Below are 25,871 nucleotides of genomic sequence, written 5' to 3' on the forward strand. Positions count from 1 at the left end.
AACCTGCTTTGCAAATGTTTTATAAGTAAGGAAATGTACTCAGGACATTTATTAGGATACAAACAATAAGTAGGACACTGTTTGGGTGATATTGTATCATGTCAGGAATTGAATACATGTTTCAACTTGTTTAAAGTTATCACTTGTGTTTTATAGCAAAAAAAAAAAAAAAAAAAATCTGTTCAGTTATGTTACCATACAGGGTATTATGATGCTTTATACCTTCTCTATGTCAGATACAGAACCCAAGGAGACTCCCTCCAGGACCTCTGGAGCTGTGAAGGCTCTTAAGTCCTGCTGGGTGACATACTCATCTGTGAATGAGATGTTGCCAGAGGGCATGAGCAGGAGGGACCAGGGAGAGATAATGAAGCCCATGGCTGAAGGGTCTGGAGATGGAAACAGACAATTCAACACTTAGAGATATGATCAGGAACCCAAACAGGAAAGCAAATACAATATACTGAGTTTCTAAACTTAAATCCGTAGCCTTCGCCACAAATGCAGACAAAGACTGTTAAAGTGAAGCACTGTGTTTTAAAGCTCAATAATAACATCAAATTTCGTCTCGAGGCATTTGAAGCCTGAATGCAGCAACTGTAGACACATCCGACCACAGGGGGTGTTTCTCGCTAAAACTCTGGCGTTTATAGAAATTCAAGATGATTGAAGTAAACAAAAACACATGTTGCTTTCTTAGCCTGCAAGAAAATAACTGTTGAGGCATGGAAGCAGAAAGGAATGGCTACACAGCGTAACTCTCTTTTCCTACAAAGCCACAGCCAGTGCTATGGTTAGAGGACACTTTAAAAATATACAAAAGAATGTTTGAGCAGCGCTGCAAAATTCTTTTCTCTGACTGATACTGAACTCTGAGAGGAGCAGAGACGAACAGAGGAACTCCATTTGAGGCACCAAATCTCTGCTTTCAAAAGCTGGAATTTACTAAGTAAATATATGTTTCCTGTTTAAAACTGGTGTGACCATTTGGAGATCTTACTCTGAAGTAGACTGGGTTACAAGGTGTAAGCCTCACAAAGGTTTTGCTTTGGAAAAGCAATCACAGAGCTGAGGAGAAGTGCGTGACTCAGCCAGAGCAAATTGGTTTCTTGATGGATCGCGAATTTATCCAACAGTTTCAATAAACTGCAGATGTAAGCAGAAACCATAACAGAGGGGAAAGTGAATGTTCAACGTAATCCAAAACAAAAAGGTAAAAATATGACTTGAACATTGACCATTTCATTTCCTCAGGACTTTAAAGGAGCAAATTGTACAACTGTGAGTTCTTTATCTCATAACAATGCAATCTGTCAGTTTAATAAGCTGATATCTGACCTATTAGGAGAAGGGACTAATTCTAAACTACTGTACTGAGGAGCTGTTCTGTACTAACAGCCTGCTTGTCCTATAAAAATAGATGTTTACAAAGTGTGCTGTTCACCACACATTGAATTCCACAGTAAACAGGCTATTAGAGCCACATATGTGGAGCATTTAAGGACCTCAGCAGAGTATTGAACACAAGAGCCAACAGAGACAAACAGCAGACAGAGAAAAAGACCAGCGTAAGGCACTGGTATGATCTCACATGATGTATAGATGGAAGCAGGAAGAGGAATTACTTTAACAAATGACAAAGTGCCCACACATCACCTATTCAAACAAATCAGTCTTATGCAAACATAGTAACCACTACTGTTAGTGTTTATATACTGTCCCTGGTGTTTGACCGTGTGCACATTCACAGTGTCTGAAATCTAACACTGCCTTTCACTTCACCACAGACAGAAACAAAAGAAAACATCCAAAGTATGAAATTAGGTGCAAACATGTCACCTGCTTCAGCAAAACAAAGACATTGTTTTATTCTTTGTAATGTTCCACATTTCGATCACTGCTGAAATGTTGCTGTTTCCAGGAAATCAAACAAATTATCAGATTTTTAAAGTTGAAATGGGTGTTAATCCACTCTCGTGGTAAACAAACTTCTTTATATAGCTCAGTGACTATATAATACCTGGGTACAACATCTGCTATTCAAATTTCAGCCTCTGTCATTACTGTAAAACTACACAAAAGGTCATAATTTACTCAGCATAGCTACAAAGCTACACATTGGTAAAGGACAATGTTCACAATCACTGCAGCACAATGCCATGTAAAGATTACAATAATCAAAGATATTCAGAGTATCCAGCCTTGCATTTTGTCCTAAATGGTTATAGAGCTTTATCTCCAGAAGCCTTTGTCACTAACATATCATGTCACTGCACAATCTACTTGTTCTAAAGGTGACCTCGGCATCAAAAGAATATTCAGAGGTCACACTGATAAGAGAGAATTCCTGCAGCATGTCAGGATAGTTTGCGAAGGAACAACTCTGGAAAACCAGATGTTGAAGACAAGCTGGTTTATACAGAAACACACCCGGCCAGATGTTAGCTTACCGCTTCATGGAGATTCACACGGCTTTTGGTCAACGGTTCAGATGATACAATCGTGTCCAGTGTAATCAGGTGCACTGGAGTTTTGTATAACAATAGGCGCCACCCAAACTTTTTAACAACACAGAGGGTAGTGCGGTGCCTGCTGATGACTCGCATCCTGTCCAATGTGTCCAGAATTAAACTTCCCATAATCACTCATTGTTTTCTTCTGTCACAAAAACTCTCTAAATCTTATCTCTTTGTGCAGTCGAGGACATCCCCAGACATTTACAGGCACGACCGAGTCACAAAAAGGATTAAAACACAAGAGACAAATCTGCACAATTAACACTCGTACAAATAATGCCAAACCACAAAGCAGCAAACTGACAATAGCAACTCAAACTTTCACAAAATGAATATGATTCAAATCAAAGGGCAAATGGTAGCCATTGTAAATGCTTTCATTCGATGTTCCTACCTTTGTGAAAAAGTTCTTGGAGGCTCTCTGCACTCTGGCTGAGCACTGCCCAGACCTCCTCCTCCTGGAGCGGACCTCCTCGAACCTCCAAGGCTTCTGCCAGGGACACATGCATCTTCCCTGTGCAAGGAGAGGAAGAGGACAATGTGAGGTCAGATTTATAAAGGAGAATGAGCATCACAAATGACAGGAACCTCTGGTATATCAGCCCAGAAAAGCATCTGCAAATCACTGGTGCTTCTCTCATCAGAGCAATATATAACGCAGACTTTTAATTGAAACTTTCCCGGGCAAGTACCGTTTCAGAAATTTTACCTTTTTGTTAGAATAGATGACTGAAAATATACTGATTTGACATTTTACTGTAATTTGGTTGAAAATTATAATCCCAACGTATGTTTAGTGCTGCAAGAAATCCACCCGTTTTTTTTTTTTTCCACTTTCATGCCCTTGGGCAAAATCCCATATTTTCCAAATAATTCCGGTTTTATCACACTCTGCAGCTGAGGAGGTAGCGCAAGCACATGATGCATGCATGCACACACACCCTGCTTTACTTCAGTTACATTCAACAAAGTAGCAGTTTATTACTCTGGGCCTCCGAAAACCTCTGAGATTGAAGACAGCAGCTTCCGACTGAAATGGAAACTAATCAGGAAAAGCAAAATGCCGTTTTTGTTTTTTTGGTGTGATCTTAAAGCTGCCTCGTGCTATACATAAGTAATAATCCACACTTCTGTTCCCTGATTACACGTCGTAAAAACTATAACTGGGTCGAGCTCAACAGCTCGGTAGTTTATATTACCCTGTGGACAGCCCAGCAAATCCACAGCTGGTGTAGAATTTATGCTAATTTATGGATCAATATTTCCCAGCAGTACATGTACAGGACTTAACTTTGATTTAGGTTACACACAGCCAAACTACACCTGAGAGACACTCTTTGAATTCACTCACATAACCTGAAGGCTGGCTGTCTTACTCGATTTCATTGTGGTTATAATACATTTTAAAACAAAGTTATGAAGGTGAAGATCTACGTTTTCTTGATTTTTTTGTTTGTTTTTGTTTTCTTTATGTTTACAAACAAAACTAACTCAAATAGGGTGTGTGCTTCATGCCATCAACCAGCTGATAACCAGCCATACAGGATCATGAATGAGGATGCCGTGCACATATGCAAATATTCAGGGCAATGCAAAAGGGCCACAAAGGAAATGTGTGTTATATAAGGCTGAAAACAGAAGTGAGGTCATATTCATTTTGTGGTAAAATAGTGTGCACGTGTGTGTGTGTGTGTGTGTGTGTGTGTGTGTGTGTGTGTGTGTGTGTGTGTGTGTGTGTGTGTGTGTGTGTGTGTGTGTGTGTGTGTGTGTGTGTGTAATGTCTGATTAGAACAACTCCAGCTATGATCGACAGACCTTACAGCATGCAAAGTAGCCACTTGAGAAAATCTTCCTTACCTACATTACACTACATACCTTTTCTTTTAGTTGTAGTATGACTGTCTGACCAGATTTGATTTTGCAGCACATCTAAAATCCATAAAAATCTGCCTGAACCACTTCAGAAATAATCTTCTCTCATGGTAGAATTATATATTAAAAACTGCTGTATGTAATCATGCTGGACACTTACTGTTTGTGACAAAGTTGTATTGCTCCTCCACTTTAAAAGATCTAGAACCTCAAAGACTCATATTTTTGGGTGAAGTGACGACATTTCTAAATACTTACAAAACAAAATATGTCACTGACAGACAGCTATAGTAGACTATATCAAGAAATTATGCTTTAGAAAAACAGCATTTCCCTGTGACTCCTTGACTGAATACCATTATACACGATGTTTTGAACTTTTGCTGTCTGTTTTTCAGTTTTTTTCCCCATAATTAAAAAAACCCACATGAAACAGTGCAGAGTAAATATGGACTCACTAGACCATGGCTTTTAGACAAGATTTTATAAATCACAACTCGACACAAAAACAAACATAAAAACGCGTGTAAACAGGAAATGATAAAGTATTATTTGGATGTGTACCAGAGTTAAAAAAAAAAAAAAAACTCTTTCCTTCTCTGATCATTGAAAATTAAATTCACAAATCTGCAGACCTTATGTCTATGCAATACAGCTTGGCAGGTAAATGCAGCAAAGACATAAAAAGGAGCTGGACAGCAACAATTCCCAAACCAAATATGTCCATTGAGAATTGAATCTGTTACATGACATACTATTTGTGGTTTTACGAGCAGCTCGTGTGTTTTGAGTCTTGGACCACACCTCGACATCCTCTGGTATGTTGAACACATTTTCATTTATTCACCAAAGTTCCAATTTTCCTGGCAAACCAGCCAGTTGGTGCAGAAATATATCAGCTTAGACAAAATGGAAGAACAATCATTGCTATCCCCTAAAAATATATTACAAAAGGAAGCAACGTTGTGCTCGGCATTATGAGGTGAATTCGTGCATATCACGTATCCATGAACCGACTGGTCCTTTCGGTATAAACTGGGTCAGCTGCCTCATTAGTGACGGGTTGTGTTTCTGAAAGCAATATGCGAAACAATGTGCTTTCTATGAATCCAAGTTTGGAGAGGAGAGTTAATGAGTAAGCATGTCACAGGCCTAAATGTTTATGCAGGAATGCAGGTTCACCATTCTCGTCAATGGGAGGCGTGAAGTTTGAGGCGAAGTGGGATCCTGCCCATCTTGCTCATTACCCATGAGAATGGGGAGACCGGGTGCTGTGAAGACTGATTGTTTTGTGGCCCTTGTTATTTCAGCAGAGACCTACAGTGGAATGTTTTTTATCCGCACTGAGGCTGCTGTGCGGGCCAGCCCCTCTCTCATTGGACTGCGGTCCTGCTCATTATTGAGGGTGCTTAGGAGGCAGCGGCCCAAAACAGCGAGAGCAAGGCAGCCTTCGCCACTTCAGCGCCTCATTTTATTTTTATTTTTCAAACAGTGGATGTTTGTTCCCAGATATTCCCATGTATTACCACACCACAGCCTGAAAGAAAAAACTAAACAAGGATTAGTCCGCTGCTGTTGCTAAGTGTCTGAAAGTCTTGGCCACAGTCACAAGGATTTTAAAGAAAATAATCCTGGAAACGTGATAGCGTTCTCTACTCCGCACTTAGATGAAGCTTTTCCCTTTCCTCCCACCTTCCTGTCTGTGACACAGCTACAACCCATGAAATGGATTTAATAACAATCCCCTGAAAACTTGCACTGCAGCTAAATAACAATGAAGTAACACATAATTTCAGTTTCTGCTGCGGTCTTTAAAAGCTCACCCCTCTTAAGTTTACCAGGAAGAAAAAGCTGTTTCCTTGAAACATTTATTTCATCCTAAATCTTTTGAAAACCAGAGGAGCTGCACTTTTGAAGCAGCCGTCCATAAAAACGCCAGATTCCACTTCTATTTCCAAAAGCACAACTCATAATATAAGATATGAGAAGGAATTTGTTCATATCCTCCAAACATCAGAACTGCGGTCTCAGCTGGCAAACACATCTGGAACAGAAGCCGGTGAGAAGGGACACTCTGCGCCAGCATTGAGGTGAAAATCTTCCTGAAGTTATTCATGCCAGGAAAATTCAACAACAAACTCTGAGTGAACCTCTATTCCGCAAATCATACTGTGTTATGCAGCCTGCTAGCACACGATTGAAATCCAAAAACAGACAGTGTGTTTTGAATTTGAAGAAGGCCTTGATCAGGATATCTTGCGAGCCAACGTGCCCATGATGTAAGGAAGGATGTTTTAAAATGCGTACAGTAAACCAAAACCAGACTGTATGCCACTGAACTGATAAAATACAAACTTAAGATTCATAGTTTCAAACCTCATCCTTTACTTCTTCCATATAGCAAAACCAGAATTGTGGTTGTATACACAGCTGTGCCTTACTCAAATTGTGAGGAAAACAGTGGAGCAGAAGCTGTGACTCACCTAAATAAAAAGGGAAAACCCAATGGTTGGGTTTCATTATTCGTAACCTACTTACATTTAAGGCAATTAGCTGACATGCTTCGACAGATTACTCTCCAATGACAAAACACCAGGTTTCTGAGACCGCTGGCCATGACGGCACCGAGCTTGGCACCTTCCCAGTCATGAACTGGTCTGACTAACTCACCAATAAGCTACTCTGAACAGTTGGTGGTGTTTTGTTGTTTAACACAGCCAGGGTCAGAACCAGCCAGAAGGAGGGCCACGACTGTTTCGTTGATTATCAGCCCAGCTCTGGACCAACAGCCCTCACTTCTCCTTTTTGGTCCCGACCTCATCCGCTCCATTTCTGTTAATCACAGGGTTGCTATGGAGTACCGTGACATGCAGAGCATGGTTTTGCAAAACCTCACTCCAACCCCCTCCACCACCACCACCACCACCACCCTAGCCCCCACCCCTTCCCAACACACACACACACACACACACCAACCTACTGACTATTTCCCCCCATTTTTTTTTTCCCTGAGGATGCCAACATCACCTCCATCCCAGCCCCCTTTAGATGGGGATGCTCCTCTTGTTCAGTCACACAGCCTCACCACCGACCTCGTCAGTCTACATGTTGACCTCTGACTTAACTTTACTGCTTTTCTATGGTAATGAAGGGGGGGGGAGGGGGTGCACAGCAGCCTCTCGGTCTGCAGTGACAACACTCTGCCTCTAAAGGGCTTTGTTAGGGTTAAACCGGAGGAAATGTCCTCCGAAAATATTGTGCATGTTGGATAATTCTCTCAGATTTATGCGAATAATGCGGGAGGATGAACTTGAAATCAGCTCAAGGTTGATATGTATTGTTTTTTTTGTTGTTTTTTTTTTTTTTTAACAGAGGCGTCTCCTCCCTCTCAAACTTCAAACACAGTTACTGGAAACCAAAGATGTCCCACAAACATGAAGCGTTTAACATCGAAACGTGTTAGTTAAACATCAAAAACAACATGAAGTAGATAACTAACAGCAGTGTCAACGGTTTTTTTTTGGTTTTGGTTTTAGGGGAAAAAAAAAAAAAAAAAAAGCAGCTTCGGCGTTTTGAGCCTCTTTTTTTATTTTTTTTTTATTTAACAACGGACTCAATCCTAGTTAGCTTTAGTAAGTTCGCTACAACAACCATAAAGTTCATATAAATCACTTCTTTTTTTTTTTTTCCCGAGTAGTTTGAGAGGAACTTACCGGGCAAAGAAGAGCTTACGAAATCACTAGAGAGGGGAAATGTGTTGGTGCTCCGACGAGGCTACGAGTGCGCACACAGACGGCACCGGACGCCATCCCATCCGCAAAGCAACATCTTGGATAGTAGTTGACTCAACAGGTTTGAACCTTTCTTCACATTTAAGAAGAAGGAAAAAAAAAAGAAAAAAAAGAAAATCCTCCTCCAGGGTTGCAGGTGGAGCTTTCTGACTCGCTGCAGTTTGAAAATATAATAGTTTAAAAAAAAAAAAAAAAAAAAAAAAAAAAAAAAAACCTAAACAAATCTCTTCGGAAAACTGCTCCACAAGTCGCGTTTTGATGCCACTGAGCGGTACCGAGTCCTCTTCCAAGCGAAGCCGAGTTACCATAACTGCGGAGCAGCGGAATAACCCCTCCCTTTGCCCCCCCCCAACTGACCGGGGAGTAACCGGACACCTTACTATGGCTGTCCATTGGCTCTCCGAGAGGGGGACTGTCATTTAACCGTTTCTACAGCAACGCACACAAACTGGGAGTAAAAAAAAAAATGTCCAAGCGAGCCTGGATGTGGTTTGTGTCGTGTTTTTCCTGAAGTAAAATACCAATACAGAAGTGTAAAAATACTTTATTGCAAGAAAAAAAAATACTGCATTAAAAATATATATGTATATATATTTGTACTGGTTTGGTCCCTTTGACTGTTATTTTAAAGATGAGCTGTTTTGATGTGCATCAGCATTATGCATGTGTGTGTGTGTGTGAATAAACTTATAATTGAATAATGCAAAAGCTGATGATCACTATACCTTTAATCAGAGCAGAGACAGGATGTCCTCTAAGCACATATTCATGCAGGGCGTGCTGTCCTTTCCCCCCTGGGATCGTGTGAAGGAGCTGTAATGTTTTCAGTCTCAATACAAACAAAAACAAACAAAAAAAAAATCTAGATAAGCCTACATGTCTGCATTTCCCACAACATCAAACCGAGTCATTTAAAGCAGCCAGGAAGCAATTCGCTGCTGAGTACTTCCTTCCCATGGAGCACTTCAAAGCTGTTACTTTTATGATCGACCTTGCGCCATCTAGTGGCTTTCAGTCATCATTACACACCGCCTCGGATAAATGGTGGCTGTGGTGGAAGGGCTATCACTGCCTGCCTGTGCCTGCCGGTGCTAAAAGGCCTGATTATCATCACCAGCCATGGGCTGGAATGAAAAGACTTGGTTACTCAACTTGCACTGAATTTCTCTTTAGATTGAGACAAGTGATATTTTATTTTTTATTTTATTGAACATTTCAGAAACTGCTGCAACGTAAAATTAGACTGTTATACATGATCTTCTCTGAACTCTTTCAGGACTCATGTTCTTGTATGTCTCTGTATGTTCAAATTTATTCATAAAAAAATACAGTATTTAGGATTTAATATCACCCTTTTTGGGTTATAGCCTATAATGCAATAGATATGTCTTGCAATAAATACACTACGCTGGTCCACAGACACGTGAGTCTGTTGAGGGCATCTTCACTTTTATTGCATCAACTTAAGATGATACAACTGAACAAATCACAAACATAAAGATTTTCTTGTTGACAGGCATTAAAAAAAAATGCTCTTATACTTAGACACAAATTTTAGCAGAGCCTTTATAAGAATTATCTACAGATAATTTAAAGTATAGTTTGCTGTAATCTGAAGTAGGATACTAAGAATAACATGGATCTGTGTATATATTATCCACAAACCCTTGTCCACATACTGTCTCACCTAAAACTCTGAATAAACACTGAGGTATCTGATAAAATGTTGAATAATTATCCCTAGTAGAGGCAAATAGCACCATCGACTGGCCTATTAGAGACTGTCCAATGGATAGAAACAGTGGCTCTTGTCTCAGTAAAAAAAAAAGACTGGAACACAATTAAAAAAAAACTGCCTCTTAATTTCCAGTTTATGACATTTCAGAAGAAATTAGGAGAAGAACAACTTGAGTGATTTGGTGGTTGTCGTTCTTCCCGTTTGCGTGTGAACCTTCCTATGACCTTCTCGGGGAATGTTTGGGCAAAGTGGATTACAATTATAAAAGTGTCTAATGTTTGAAGGACTTGCTCCTGTTTTTCTTTGTTTCACTTCTGGTTGGTTTTAATTTGATAAACTGCTGTCAGAGTGATCCGTTGTGTGCCGCCTCTCCTTTGACTCACGAGCCTTTAATCTCTGTACATTACCTGAGGCGGAGGGGCCCCATCAAGGAGACAGAGCCCGGATAAGCAATGTCTCATAAAGCGTAACCAAAGGGTTCTGGAGTTTGGATGTGTTCTTCCTTCTATTTCTGTCAGTATACTGTCCTCAGTACCTCCTCATCACTGCTGGTCTGAACCCCAAGGGCAATTTGCACTAAAACCTTGAAAGAGTTGATATGCCTGTCATGACAATCCTGGATATGTGGGGCACCTGGGATTGATGGATGAAGGCATATGTTGTTGTTTTTTTTGACTGGTAAATTTAGCCTTTGGGTCCAGCTGGAGAGAATTAAAAACTTCCCTGGATCTCTTTTGCACTCTCTTTGAAATAGGCCCTCTGTCTGTGTCTAGTTATAATAAAAGCTTCCCATAATACATTGCAGGGTCTTTAGAAATGAATAAACTCTGGGCTAATCTGATGGTCATACATGTAAATCCCCCAATTTTTCTCAGGTTTGTGCTAATGCCTTGGATTTCCATATCAGTCTAATCTTGGAATATAATTTTGATGTAAAGTGTCTTGTTTAAACACGCTTCTTAAATTGAGAATGATGAATTTTCACACTCTGAATTTAAGGCATCTTAAGTCAGATGATTACACAGGGCAGCCTGTTTACCAGTTTTTCAAGTGGTTTATTTCGCTGAGGCTCCCTGTCAGGTTGCACGTTTTGTGCGCATGAATTATTGATGATAGAGATGATACAAAAAATAATAATAATAATAATATTGTTTTATTTAAAAACACACATTTTCTGGATCAGGTGCTGACAATAGGCTAGACGAGTTGATCGATGAGAGATGTGGGAAGGTTACTGTGAGACAAATCTAACCAATAACACCGGACTCCACCGCCTCGTGATCGCCCTGGCGGGACGGTACAGGACGGGATCACAGAGATGCTCCCCACACGCCCCTCCCATCCGGAGACACTGCCTCCATGTGATCTCTCCCTCTCTCTCCCTCTTCTCCCTGCTCGGGCTTTGACGTCAGACGTGCTCCTGTTCGGTTGCTGTGGCAACATATTCCCCTATACCCCCGTCCTCTTCCCTCCCTCTCTCTCTGCTCTGTTAGGTCCACAATGGTACAGCCAGCATCTTGCCGCACAATGGTTGTAAGGTGGTGAGCTGAGGGAAGAGTGATTCAGCATCAGCAAACCTCGGTTTCGTCCACCTCTGCCTTTTTCTTTCGTCATTGCTTTTTTTTTTTTTTTTTTTTTTTTTTTTTTTTTTACACAGTATTTTTCCCTCCTTTCGTTATCTTTATGAACGTTTTCATTAATCTTTCAACAACAATGGTCACCGCGATGTTTCCCGTCGGGATGTTTTGAAAAGGACTGGCACCGTCATCAGCTGGCACGGAATGGTAAGGCCGGACGGGTTTGATTAATGTGGATGTGATGCTTGGACCTCAGCTGCCCGGTAAGGTGGAGTGATGAATATTGATTGCAAGGGAAGGTTAATGAAGTCCACTAGTGATGCCTCGGTGGGGAAAGGGACAGCGATTTAAAAATAAATAAATAAATAAAATCGTCCCCATCTTGATACACTGGGATGTTGTTTTATAACAAGTAGCAGCACTGTGCGGGATTTCATTATGGCGTTAGTCCAGAATTGACAAAATGTTGTCCATCCGCTCTCCATCTCTTCACATCCAGGCATCCTGTAAATGCCTAAAGCATCCCAGAGCTTAATTATTAGTTTGTACCTAAACACACACAGTGAATCACTTTATAAGTTGATAGCCAGGCTACTTCTCTTTGTTAATAATATTTAGACTTAAAAATGTTTAGCATTATAATCAGGCATTCATTTCTGTGAACCATATCCACATAACCTGAGTGTTCGGTGAGAAAAATAACACTCTTTACTGCATGAAGCACCGTTAGGCATATTTAATTGGGAGTGCAGTAGTGGTGCAAATGGATGCTGGTTGAATGATGCTCTTCAAAACACAAGCCTCTCACAGGCTACATACTGTAGGCCTACATGCAGGGTTTGTCCCTCCTCCCCCTCATAAGTCAGCTGCGCACCTTGTGCATTATGCAGACCATCACTACTTCACCAGGGACATGGCACCATCCTCAAATCCCGTCATGAGTGCCGGAAAACTAGATGTTCTCATGCAAACAGTCGGGATTAACGGCGATTTATAGATTCATAAGGGTGATTTTCTCGTTCGTGGTTTGGATATCGGAGCTTTATATGTTTGTGGTGTATATTAAGGGGAAAGTTTAAGTTTTTTTTTTCTGCAGGCTTTGTCATTAAAACTTGAACTTGAAAGATAATGCAGAGGGGATGGGATGTTATTCGCCTGAATGGGGGCTACATTCTGTGTTATGGATTAAAAGAGATGAAGCTACAGAGGAAGGCAATTTCTCTAAATCAGCTTTGTTTTGGGGGCATTCGCCTGCACATGACTAGACCGCTGGAAAGACATTTCATTCGATTGTAAACCCACCAGACCTATTACACTGATTGCACAGATATTTAGGAAGTGTTACGAATGCTTTAAGTTGAGCTCTCTGCTCCATTTCTCTTTTGGTATGTTTATATTTTTAAATTTCAGATGTGTTTTTGTTTGGTGCTTGCCCACAGTCATGGACTAATTACTGGTGTTGTGCCGTGGAGTCAGTGAAGGTTTAAAGGTGTCACAACAAACTAGACGGAAAAGAAAGAGGTTTTAGCACTGTGACCTTGGGTGCTGAATTATTCAGGAGCAGGCTTCCATGCTTGTGAAAGTGCTGCAGGGAACAGGCTTAACAATTAAACAAAGCTTTTTATGGGTGTTTCTGCAGCTGCAGAAGACGGTGACATCTCTCTTTTGATAGATAAATCGCTTCACCGTCCTTCTCATTGTCCTCATCATCATGAGCTTGTAACAAATCAGTGCAAATATTTAGATATTTTTGGTGAATATTAAAAAAGTGGCTCCAGTCTTACAATTTCATTTGAGGTAGTAGCCACTGCAAGTATAAAGTGATAATGAGTGACATTGATTTGTGGGGAGGTAGCTTGTTTATCCAATGGAGGATCATCAATGGAAATAGCCACCAGCAGACGAATGTTATGCTGCACTGTAGCGCTTGTATTTTAATTCCACTTTGCTTTGCAGACTTTTGAGCATCAGTACAATAATCCTTTGTTACGCAAGAATGTAAATCGATGTATCAGGATGAGACATTGGTGGGATTGCACGCTCGATTAATAAACAAAGTAAACAACAATATCTTCTGATGATTATTTTCTTTGTCAGGTGTCAGAAAATAGTCAAAAAGGCTCATCCAGGTTTTTCACAGTCCAAGGTGACGTCTTCAGATGTAGTTTTGTACAATCAAGAGCCAAAATCTCAAATGTATTCAGCTTACAGTGGTGAAAAAGTGAACTACTGACAATTAATAAAATGAGGAGGAGAAGAGCGTAACCAAAGGACCAACCAATAATGATGAGGTACTAGTCGAGTTCAGGATAGTTAACGGTGTGCAGTAATGAACAGAAGAAGTTGAAGAAAAAACTTCCAAAACAATTCTTGACCATCATTTATTTAAATATCCTCATCAGTCAATTGAGGGCCATTCTGCCACGAGTTTTAATTATATTGGAAGGTCAAAGTCATCATTAGAAGAAGATGGATCACTGAGGAAAACTGGCATTGTCTGTCATCACCCAATGACCCTGGCTGAGTGGTGTTCCTGGCTTTGGATTACTGTGGTCGTCTTGATCATCCATCCCTCCATGTAGCAAAGGCAGCTCAAATATTAACTTCCATAAAATATCTTCAGCAGTTGTTTTGTGGTAGATAATTAAACAAGGAGGAAAAAAACAAGATAAGAGAAATAACCTAGTTAAGTAAAAGGTTCAATGAGAAATAAATGTACAGTATGTTAGAGATGAAGGTTAATTTACCCACCTGAAGTCAATCAATGTGCTGGTAAATTAATAAGTGCTGACATTAAAATGCACATAACTATTAGTATTGATAGATACTGGAAATTGCTGAGCTATTTAAAAAACTGAAAGCTGGGTCTTTGAATGTCTTTCATATTGTGCTGCTCTTATTTTGTTCGATTTTGTAAAATTAAATTCTTGTTGCCTGAGAGTTTATTGAGAGCAATGCTGCAAAATGAAGGTTAAAAAAAACAAACCCTGCAGATTGACATGCACAGTTACACAATTGGATTTGATCTGACAAATATGCATGCTTTTATTTGCTTTTTACAGACAGCTGAGTACAACTCTTTAAGCCATGTTAGATTTGGTCCCAATCTCCTTGCAGCACATCTGGAAAGAAAATTAAGAGTCAGTAAAGGTCAGATGTTGTAGCAACTCGGGCCATCAAAGGATTTTAAAGGGGGTATTAAATCCAGACAAATGACTATGCTAAAAAAAACTGTCTGGTTTCACCACATTTTCTCAAAGTATTCATTGAAGAGTGGTATTACTAAGTGAATACCACGTGGGCAGGTGATCCACACCCCAAGTTGTTATTAGGATGCACATTTGTGATTTTGGTGTACGAAAACAAAAAATGTAAAATAGCCATAGTTTTAGAGCAGTGTTCATTTTTAGAAACCATCGTCTGTAACCATGGCATCAGAATATCTCTATGACAATGTCAGATGTAATATTTTTTAGATCTTATGTGTTAGGAATATTCAGGAGGTTGTTTTACAGTCAGTTCAATAATGTGCTCCAGTCTTGCCCTCTTCTTCTCCTCAATTTGAATCAGGCTTTCTGAGAAGCTGTAAATCAGAGGAATGTGCTCAGCACCTGCCAAAGCTGTACATGTTGTTACCATGCAGCGTATCAGAAAACTGCTGCGTAAGCAGGTTTTCAGCTAACATGTCCGTTGTATTCACAAAGTGAATGAAGCGATGTTAGCGAGAGAAGACGAGAGCAGAGACAGAGGAGAGGAGCGTATTTCGGTTCTAAAGAAACAAATCAATAGATGTCAGTGAACATTCACATTCTCACAGCCTGTGGATGAGCTCGGGAGTCAGTGCCGTCTTGTTTTCCTGGCTGGGCCTGCAGTTTGAAGTGCTGTGCTTCCCTTCCCCTCCCCTGAGCCCAAATGGGAGGCTGTGCTGCGTTTGGCTCAGGCTGCACAGTAAAGGCAAGGCAAAGCTGCATACTGCAGGAGAGGCTGAGGCTGCTGAACCAAGCACTCACAATGGAGCTCGGAGGGAGGGGGAGGGGAGACGGTTGCAGCGAGGCTGGGAGCCTGACGGCAGGAATGGTGGGAGCGAGGGAGGGACAAAAGAGAGGCAGGAAAGGGAAAGCGCAGGCTCTCGTCAGTGTTGAGGATGGAGGGGAGAATGAAGACATAGATGGATATGGACAATGTCGTGGTGTGCATTGTGTGACATTCACAGAGAGTGAAGCTTTCAGTCTTATGACAGAGGGAGATAGTATGGTGAGAGGTGAGAGGAGGGGAAGCAAAGATGGATATGAGAGCAAACAATAACACTGTGTGTCTGTGGACATTTGGACGGGCACATTGTGCTTCATCATTACCGCTTTAGTCGTCAATCTACAGCTCAGAGCACACACAAGCATTATATACAACTCAGAGGAAATCCTATATTTCTATACTGAACAAGGATTACAGTGAGAATTACCGTGTATATACACTAATGTTTTCTGAGGCTGGAGCAGAAACAGCCTGTAAAATGCTCACTAACAGCCAAGTGGATGGTCACACTTAACTTTTACATATAGATGAACATCATTATTCTTTCAAACACCTTCTGTTGTCACACTATTGCTGTCCATGTGCTTTTTATTTAGAATGAGAAAAATTTTTACAAAAAAATATATTTTCATGTAAAACTAACTTTTGTATGAAATAATTTCCTAACCAAACACACCTTTCAGTCAAGAGGGACTCTCACCAGATATTGGGACGACGTCCCTTGGCTGCACTTCTCCAGCTAATAATGAAATGGACGACACACAGGAAATATCTCATAGCACTTCTTTTAATAATAGTCTGTGGGCTTTTAGAAACTTACAAAAAGCTCTGTCACATGAAAGTGCCCATACACCTGCTGCAAAGCTGCCTGTGTCAGATATTTTAAATAGTTTGGATAAAAAAAACACTAGTACTGTTGTTTGCTACATTACTAATACATGGTAATATTTCTTACCCGCTGTCATAGTGTTTCTGCTGAGCATCGTCACAGAACCATGACTTTGATATGGTATAGTAAATTATTTATGAGTGGTTTGCGTTTTACTGTTGCTTCCATTATGGTCAATCTGTGTTTCATATAAGTGTGTTTATATGGTAAGGGAGTTCATAATGTGAAAAATATGCCAGAAACCTTTTAGCATACAGAGACGGTTGAAACCACTATCACATTTAGGATTTTATCTCTGTTTTTTTATGCAAGTCCATAATATGCGAGAGGTAATTCGTCCTTAGACAATGATGTGCTCTATTTCACCACCAACAAACCATTTTACGTCAGAAATGTAAAGATCTCAGGTGTAACTAATAACGTTTAGCTTCATTTGACCACAGCTGCCACTTAGACATGTGGTAGCAGGAAAACCACAAGCGTGACCAATAACATGAACACACTTCATTTTGTTTACCAGTTGTTTTCTGACTCAGTGGTCGGTCTTACTCTGATCACTTCAATGGAGAGAAGTAATTCTTGACATTAATTACACCTGTGCTTTACCTGCTTTGAACATCTGAATGTGTACTGTGAAGAAGCAGACCAGTTTCTGGCACATGAAGCCAGCCATTGTTTATATTATTAGTTACAAATGAGCTTAACAAGTCGAAAAGGTGAAAATAAAGTTGTATTTTTTCTCATGATTTTCTTTACCTTTTTGCTAATGCTTCATTCACGTGATATTGTTCAGATAGAAATTACAAGCAACCGTGACCTCTGAGCTACAACAGACCCTTTTGTTTTTACAGCAGAATTATTTTTTCACATGAAGTAAATGTTTAAATAAATTTAATTAACTGCAGTTCAGTTCCATCAAACATCTCAGTGAGCCATGACCACGAACCAGCCTACAACATCTGGACCATGTAACTGGCTCAACTAAACCGAAAGCAGTTTTTTTTTTTAACATAATCAATTGCACTAATACGTACTTGTGCTTTTCTTGCTATGACAAGCCAAAATGCCTGCTGTTAAAAAGGTCTATTCCAATTCACTTTTGTTTTTCTGATTTCTGACTTACTAAAAATAAACTTTTTTCAGGTTTCAGTCATGACTGAACACCAACAAATACATAACACAATGAAATAATACAATTTTGGCTACTTATCTTGTAGGACTACAAGGCTGGTTGGAGCGGGAGTCACCATCTTGGAATAATGCATGAGAAAATCATATTTGGAATAACAGGAGTTTTGAAGTGCTGCGTGAAGGTACAAGATACTTGAGAAACTCGTAGGCCAGTTTAATAGTCTTAACCGGAGTCTTCCAGTTATCATATACGAGTCAAATATGCACCTTTTTGCCAGGTCTGTGCAATAAACTAAAACAGAAAAGTATCCTGCTGTGGATTGCAGCAGGATTAAGAAGTACTGCCGCACAGAGACCCTGCCTCGCCTCCCATCTATGCAGAGTGATCAATGCTTAGCTTGAGGCGCTGTTGTGCCTGTGGGGGGGCTGATGCAACCAGGATCTAAATAACAGCTACAACTGCAATGCACACCGACGTGCCAGCAGTGGAGATTAATGGTCCGCTGTATGTATAATATGCATCATCTCATTCAAGAAAAACGTTCTGTTCTGTCATACTGCTTTTGTCTTTGTTTCATTCTTAAACATTCTTTAGATTTCTTTTAGTAACAGTTGTTAAATCAGTGCTCTCAACTGTATCTTTTGTGACTGTATAATAGATTGTCTTTTGTGTGTGTTTGTGAGTGTGTTTCGGTTTATGTGTAGCAGAGTAGCTGATTTGGGCTGTACTTGTGTGGAGGACTTGATATTTCACATCTTTTCATGTGTCTCTTATTCTTTGTTGAGGCCAATCAGAAAAACAAACATGACTAACACAGCACAGTGTACTCCGATGCCACCTTAAATATGGATTGAAACCAAATCATTATGTCATTTTTTTTTTTAATCCTGCTGTCCTAATTCAGCAGTAATGTCCTTTTTAGAATCATCCCTTGATTTTTTTTTTTTGCATGCCATCATCGGTCTGATCTTACATGCCACCCAGATGTTCATAATTCTTACCCGAACACGGCTCAGCACTTGCATGGTCTCTGTCTGGACGTAATGGCCGCTGGCTCACTTTGGCTCCACTGCTGCTTCATGAAATTGCTTTGACACAGGCTCTGAGTGGTCGTGTTCCCACAGAGAAATTGAAAATGCAGCGTCAGACATCAACAGTCAATTCCAGAAGGCCGACGTGGTAGCACCACTAACGTGCTACAACTTGGCAATTTTATACAATCTGTACTGCAAAGAATTCTCTGCATCTGACAGCGTTGTTGCTTTCTAAACACTGATGCAACACTCTGAAACAAACCTTAAAGAGCATTTCAGAGGACGGAGAACTTTTTAAATGCTCATAACATGCAAAAGTTCTTTAACACCAGTGTCTACCCCTGATTTTCTTCTGTTTTTCCAGTGAACATTCACCCAGCTTGTTATGAAGGGAAACCAAATGTCAAGAAAGTACAGAACTGAAGATTAAGCTACTATAAAATGAAATCTTTTTGAGCCCTTTGAGCTGCACGGTCATGAAGTAAGGTATCAGAAAAAGTATTGTTAGTATTAAATGGTTTGGACAAACACAGTACCACCTGGGTGCAAATGTCATCAGAAATGAATCACCAGTTCGCTTCCTGGCTGGCCTGACCTTTACAGCATGTCATCCCCTGCTCCATTTCTCCACATACACCGTCTATCGCTACTGGCACCATCTAATAAAGGAAAAAGCTCAATAAATAATCTTTAAAAAAAGAAAAAAGTATTTCTTTTGTATTTGTACCAGCTAAAGCACTGTATTCGCACTTGTATTGGTATTAAAAAAAAAAAAAGTGCCACTTTTCAAGGACTATGGATCCCACATGGAGAGTGACTGCACTATAGTTTTGTCACAGTTCTTATTAAATGAAACTGTCCCATTAACTTTAAATGTTTTTGTTCGAAGCTGTATTTGGAGCCTTTGCCTCCTCTTAACAACGAACTGACCCCCAACACGCAACAATCCCGGTAACTCAGTCTGACAGTCTACAGTCTGTATTACAGAGCGATGTTGCAGCTGAAATGGAGTTGTCAGGAACAGTTTATTTTATCCTTACTGGGAAGTAAGGTGAATTAATTGCAATGTATGTGCGAGACTCCCGACTGTCTCACACTGTCTTGGAGTAAGCCAGAGTTGAAATGCCAACCTTACATATTTTTTTTTGTTGCTTGTTCAACCTCTCAAACAGCTGCAGTTGACCTGCACTGATGAGACATATTGCAGTCAGAATGATATATGGGCATTTTAAGGACTGGTGCTGAGTGTAGTGTTAGCTACCAGCGGAGCGGCATTTCACCCGTGACCACTATCAGCAGAATGTGGTCGGAGGGTTGAACAAACAAGACCAGAATCTGCTGCGTTTCACCCGCTGAAGGGAGGAACCGCAGTGTGATTTGATTTGGTTTGTCATTTTCATTGCTTCTCTATTATTAACTCTTCCTGTTAAGTGCACAAATCAATCTAACATATTTTGTTATTGACATGGCAGTCGGCTACTTTCTGACTCATTTTAAACTATCAAATTTTCAAGGTACATTTTGTTTTTGTTTTTTGTTCAGTCCTTATTTATGGTTACGCCCCATTTTTCATTTATTCTGGTGAATCTCTATATTCTCAATAGCAATATGTTCCCACTTTTATTTAATTGTTTACATTAAATTATGTTGAAGTAATAAAGAAAAAAAACATAATCCACGCTTCGCATGTCTTTCAAGGTTTGCAAAATGTGCTATCTAGCAAACTACTGTATCCCCCGCACAAAATCTCATTCAGAGATGATCCAGGTGGTGTTGGAATTATTATAGCGTATACTGCTGGAAGACAAACATTTTGGCCTGTGAGGGGGTTTAATATCTTATGTACACAGATGGCTAAAGATTAGAGCGGCACAGACATGGCCAGCTCGGTGCCAGGGCCGATTCACTGCTAACCCGTTAGATTAATTGCAAATATTGTGCTGGTTGATGCGGTGGTCGTGATGTTTGTCAAGTCAAACATACAGTTGTGGTGTGACATTACTATAGTGGTTTGAGAGATTGTAAATGATCTACGGATTAGACAAAAAATAAATAAATAAATAAATAAATCAAATCACATCTGTCTCCCGTAACCACCCTTCCCAGTGCATTAGTTCTCAATATACGGTTTCTTTCTCGTCTTTATTTTTTTCTCTTCTTTCCTCGCTTTAATTGATTAAAATTCAGAAAGTGAATGGTTATTACTTAATTGCTCCTTCACACATTGCCACGGTTCATTTGAATGCTCCACACCCTGCGGTGAAATGCAGACACGGCATACGCTGTCACTTTGTACTGTAACACTGTAAAAGGCCAGAAATGTCCCATCTTCGTGTCCCACATCTCTTTTCTGCCCCGTTCCCTTTGGATTTGGGCACAGACATTAAATCTTTAGCCGTGATGGTATTAGAGGACCGGTGGAGCTGAAAGATAGCCTACACTTATGTCCAGAAAGTTCCTCCAGCGGGGGAAAATTTCAAAGCCACATCCTTTTATCTGCTATTTTAGATTTTGTGAAAAATGAGGACCTCCTCCAAACTGTTTAGGGACATTGGTGTGGGTTTTATAATTGCACACCTACTCTTGATGGGCTGACATAAGTCTTTTTTCTATTATTTTATAATGCTATCATTAGCACTATGTATCAATTTAAGCAGAAGCCATTATCATTAGCACATTGGGAGCTTCATTACCTGGAAAACTCTTGAAGTCATTGTGGGCGAGAGCTTCCGCTGATCTCGCTCCTGCTTAAATGTAGGAGCTTTCGTTCCACTTTTTTACGCCCTTGCAATGTTTTGAACTTATCTGCCAACATATTATCTGTCCCAAAAAATTGGCAAATCTACATTTCAACCAAATTGACCCATTAGTTGTTCTTTCAGCCTCGCAGCTTAGCCAAAAATCACTACACAGCTTTTTACGCAAATGCAATCTCTGATGGCAATGGCTCTTCGAAAGCTTATTTCATCTGTGATAGCAGCATTAAATCCATCCCTGTGACACAGCATGCGGTGCACCGTTATCTCCTATGTGTCTAAACTCATACGTCCCCTCAAGGTTGAGAAGGTTAATGAGTTCAGTGTCAAAGTGTTAAAATGAGTTTGGATGAGAGCACGAGATAACAGGAGAAATGTAAATTATTTTGGTCGTTGATGGCGACTGTACAAGTTGACGTATTTGTGGCGCTAAAAAAACGACTGAAAAAAATTCTTATGTCGTTGTACAACTCAAATGTCAGATTTGATGATTATGAATAATTCATGTATTGAAAAAAAAAATTTACACTTTAAAAGGGATGTTTTAAAAAGTCAATTTTTTTCGTGCTTAGCATTAGATAACGCAAGATTAGCTCTACAATGTTTGTATGCTAAATACGAAGAAACAACTAGCAACTGTTTATCTTTGACAACTAAAATGATCTCTATACATATGCAAGTGTCAACTTGTGAGCGTCACAGGTGCTGGTAGGCGGATGTTGTTATCTTGGTACAAAGTCTGGCTAGCTGTTCTTTGTTGACCCTTTAAATCATCTTCTGTACTTATTACCTTACAAATAAAATATTAAAATGAAATCAAAATTTCCCACATTAACTGTTTACATGAATTATTAACTATAAGCTTTCACAAAATAAACACCAGTTTCTTCTAAATAAAATCGCCATCACAGTTAGAAAATAAACGTTGGCCTCAGCCTGCCCGGAAGTCATCAACAAATACGATCATATTGTCTTTCACACCGTCTTATTTTCAACACGAGCCACACCGGCAACCTAGAACTAAAAGCCGTTGATCATCGTAGCCACGCTGCATTGTATCCTGATGAGAAATCAATATATCGGTCAGTTCATATTTATGGAAGAGTTGGTTGTGATGACTTATTGTTTTTCTCACTTTCATTGAGAATGATGAGGATAGAGTCCAGGGAACACAGCAGTGCATTTTCTGGGAGGATTCAGAAGTGTAAGTGAGTGCAAAGGCTCCAACAATTCATTTATCAGAAAGATATGATAAATAAATATTGTTGTGTATTATTCTATATGTCGGGCGCTGCAAGTGACTCTAGATAATCCAGATAAAGATGAACAAATGTACCACGACTCTATTTTTGTGTGTCTTTGCTCGTCTAGCAGCAGCTCCTGTTTGGAGCCAGTTCATTTGTCATAATGGGAGAAATTGCAGCTCACATTATTGTAAATTCCTGCTCGTCATGTGCAGACCACAGACGTCCTGCTCGTTCTCTAACACTACCTCTCCTCTGTTTGTGTCTTCCAGGTATTTATGAGCAGACATTTCTTATATAACTGCAGCCAACCGGTCCTGGATGTAAAGATTGCCTTTTGTCAGGTGTGTGTTCCTTACGGGTAAAAAAGGTACAGTACTCATTCCCTTCCATTTCCCCTTCATTGTTCTGTATGTTTTGCTATTGTTGTGTTTCTGTGTGTACTAAATGAGATCGCACTAGAGCAAAAAATAACATTTAATTGAGGATAAAGACAAAATCCTGCAAAATGGTTTGATTGGGAGCACTAGTGAAATACTCTTTGGGATTTGGTTTTTTTTAAGGTGAAAAGCTTTCAGCCTTGTGTTAATAATTCACTATGCAAAGCTCAAAATAATTTAGATAGACCCAATTTTCTACAATTTGTCTGTAACCGAGATCTCTGCTTACTAAAAAGTAGCAAGGCGTCTTCCTAACTGAAGCTTATTCAAACGTCTCCCCTTTAACTTCCGACAGTGCGAATACAAAACTCATTTGGGGGTGTAATGACATAAACTGTATTATCTCCTGTCCATGTGGCGCTGCAGGCGAAAGCTACAGGCTATTCCACTGGAGCTCTTTGCATGGGATGTTTGCATTACACGCTGCAGTGTAATTTATCAAAATAATTCAATTGTACTGTAGGTTTGGATGACCATGTAAACCTTAAATACGTCACGTACTTTGATTTTTCATGGCGATTAAGGGAGGTCTTTCAAACTAGTAGTACTGCTTTTTGTAGTTTGTGAACTGTTGTAATTACAGAGTCTGTATTTATCTGGTATTTCTGTTGCATGACTGCTCTGCCCAAGTAATTATAGCCTGATTATCGTGTGCACATTAGTAACAGAATAATGTCTTCTGTCGAGTAAAGACGTTAGTGTCCCTAATGTCATTACATGGCTATTACAGAGGTTACATGTCTGCATGGAAGCAGTGAGAGTGTAAACTCAGCTCTACTGTATGTCCTGCCATGTGTATGCTGTTTTTACCAGTTAGACTTGAACACACACTAAGTTGTTGTTTGAAAAAGTAACAATGTCCTGTTGACTTATACAGCAGTTGCTAAATACAAATCGACTGTGGATTGGTTAATTGTTTTTAATTATGGTAAATAATGTAAAGTAAAATATACAATATTAATGTGCTAATTGTACCTTTTATGGTCATTGTTATAACTGATGTTTCTCTTCCAGATGTTTTATGACTTGGCAGGTAAGTAAACACAAATTATCTTTAGCATCACTAACTTTACTGTGTTTTGTCTCATGCAGGGTTTTGGAAAACAAGTGGATGTGTCATATATTCCCAAGCATTACAACATGAGCAAAAGCAAAGTGGACAACCAGTTCTACAGTGTGGAAGTGGGAGACTCTACCTTCACAGTATTAAAACGTTACCAAAATTTAAAGCCCATTGGCTCTGGAGCTCAGGGAATTGTCTGGTGAGTACTCAGCGGTGTTTGTCTTTTTATGTCCTATTTTGTAACATCGTGCAGTTTGATGTGCTTTTATGTCATATTTACTGTGTGACAATCTTTTTTTAGCCGTTCGTTGTTCTCCTGGTTGTACTATAGTTTATTACTGTGCTGCAGGAGAATAATTAAGAAGGGAGAATCCCCGCTTCTTCATTTTACTGGTGTAGTGAATACAACAGAAGGTTTTATGACGTTTCCATGATTAATTCTGGTAATTTGGCAAAAGGGGAAGTCATATTTTCAGCTCTCAAAAACCCAATTGAAACATCTGAAAACACAGCTTGTAGCCATGTGACTCATGAATGTAGTGATGAAATGTTAAAAAAGCAAAATGAAAAGAAATAGATGAGCGTAACAGTAAAGAAGGAAGAACTTGTCAATGTAGATTTTCCTCATTTCCTCAACATATTTCTGTCAGTTATTCAAGACATATTTAAAAAACAGATAATAAATGAGAATCAGTAATGTCTTCTGCACAGATACATTTTTATTTATGTCAGTAATACTTATAAATACAAGAATAGACCTTTGTTTTATATTGTGATCAGTTAAGAAGGACAAAAAATATTATTTTGTCACAGGTTAATTTCTTATACAACATGGTGGAACTGTATAAAAAAAACAAGGGTAAAAAGTAAAAAAAAATATATATAACTGTCTTGATCACTGGTGAATTTATATTTCAAAAGATTAAGTGGTGATGATTTATATTAGAAATAATAAATTACAGTAAGACAAAAAAAATTGCGTGAAGAACAGCAAAGAGTGTGAAATATCTATTATAACTGATTGTTTCTCATTAGAAGCTGATTGATACTGAAGACTTGGCAAATACTGTAGATATGTTAAAAGAACCTTTATCAGCTTTTAGTCATAATTGTGCCGCAGATGTGGAGGCTGTGGGTTTATATCCTCTCCAGTGCTATGAGCATGATGACATGCAGTATCTTTTATTTTTAATATGGCTGTATGGGCCATAAGGGCCTAACAAGATGGGCACTGAAGTGAATCCTTAATCCAGATTGCAGAGAGAGCTTGTAGTCATTGTAATTCAACTCACGCCTGCCCTGTCAGAATGCAGTGGAACAACTGCCAAGCCTCCATTTAAAAGGAAAGCATCTTACAGTCTCCATCAAAATGACCAAACACATCTTTGAGTTACATTCATGTTAATGTCGTGTCACTGTGGTGATGTGGCCGTCTCACGAACCCCTCGATGGGGTGACCCAAGTTGACATGTTTCATTTCAGTGTGTCTTACATAGGGTTTGAAGATTCAGCACCCCTGCCCTTCACTTGCCCTCCTTCATTGTCCTCCCTTTGCTTCCCATGCCCTCCGTCCTTCTCCCCTTCCGTTCCAAAGCAATTTTGTGCATTTGCAAAAGGAGCTTGGCCAGGCTGTAACTGCTAATGCTGGGATTGTGCCCATTTGAAGGATATTGTAGAGATGGATGGCAGGGAGTGCAAATCTAATTTAACCTGCTCTGCTGTGTGCTTCTTGGCTGTGCCCGCAGCTGTCATCTGGTGTCATATGGTGATGGTATTACCATGATGGA

The 25,871-nt window shown here is 39.7% G+C and overlaps 2 protein-coding genes across 7 annotated transcripts in view; one reads left to right on the top strand and one right to left on the bottom strand.

Annotated features, from left to right (window-relative positions):
- Window positions 1–8,927, bottom strand: part of ptpn13 (protein tyrosine phosphatase non-receptor type 13) — a 41,479-nt gene extending 32,552 nt beyond the window's left edge. Inside the window, exons 1-3 of the mRNA XM_069710730.1 lie at window positions 8,905–8,927; window positions 2,911–3,030; window positions 223–389 (exon numbers count right to left, since the gene is read on the bottom strand). Coding sequence (XP_069566831.1) covers window positions 223–389; window positions 2,911–3,025 — 282 coding nt within the window. The 5' untranslated portion in view covers window positions 3,026–3,030; window positions 8,905–8,927. The remainder of the gene's footprint in view (window positions 1–222; window positions 390–2,910; window positions 3,031–8,904) is intronic.
- A 2,433-nt stretch (window positions 8,928–11,360) lies between these two features.
- The window catches only part of mapk10 (mitogen-activated protein kinase 10), a 36,594-nt gene continuing 22,083 nt past the window's right edge, over window positions 11,361–25,871 (top strand). For 4 of the 6 annotated variants that reach the window (XM_069710798.1, XM_069710804.1, XM_069710801.1 and 1 more), the window contains exons 1-3: window positions 11,365–11,701; window positions 22,854–22,925; window positions 24,114–24,283. In XM_069710798.1, coding sequence (XP_069566899.1) covers window positions 11,699–11,701; window positions 22,854–22,925; window positions 24,114–24,283 — 245 coding nt within the window. In that variant the 5' untranslated portion in view covers window positions 11,365–11,698. Of the gene's footprint in view, window positions 11,702–22,853; window positions 22,952–24,113; window positions 24,284–25,871 lie in introns of all 6 variants that reach the window. The other 2 variants (XM_069710799.1, XM_069710800.1) reach the window with 2 other exon arrangements.

This window comes from Brachyistius frenatus, unplaced genomic scaffold, assembly GCF_029030835.1.
Source record: "Brachyistius frenatus isolate BFR_SWC_R1_liver_20210118 unplaced genomic scaffold, ASM2903083v1 Contig_94, whole genome shotgun sequence".
Lineage (NCBI taxonomy): Eukaryota > Metazoa > Chordata > Actinopteri > Embiotocidae > Brachyistius > Brachyistius frenatus.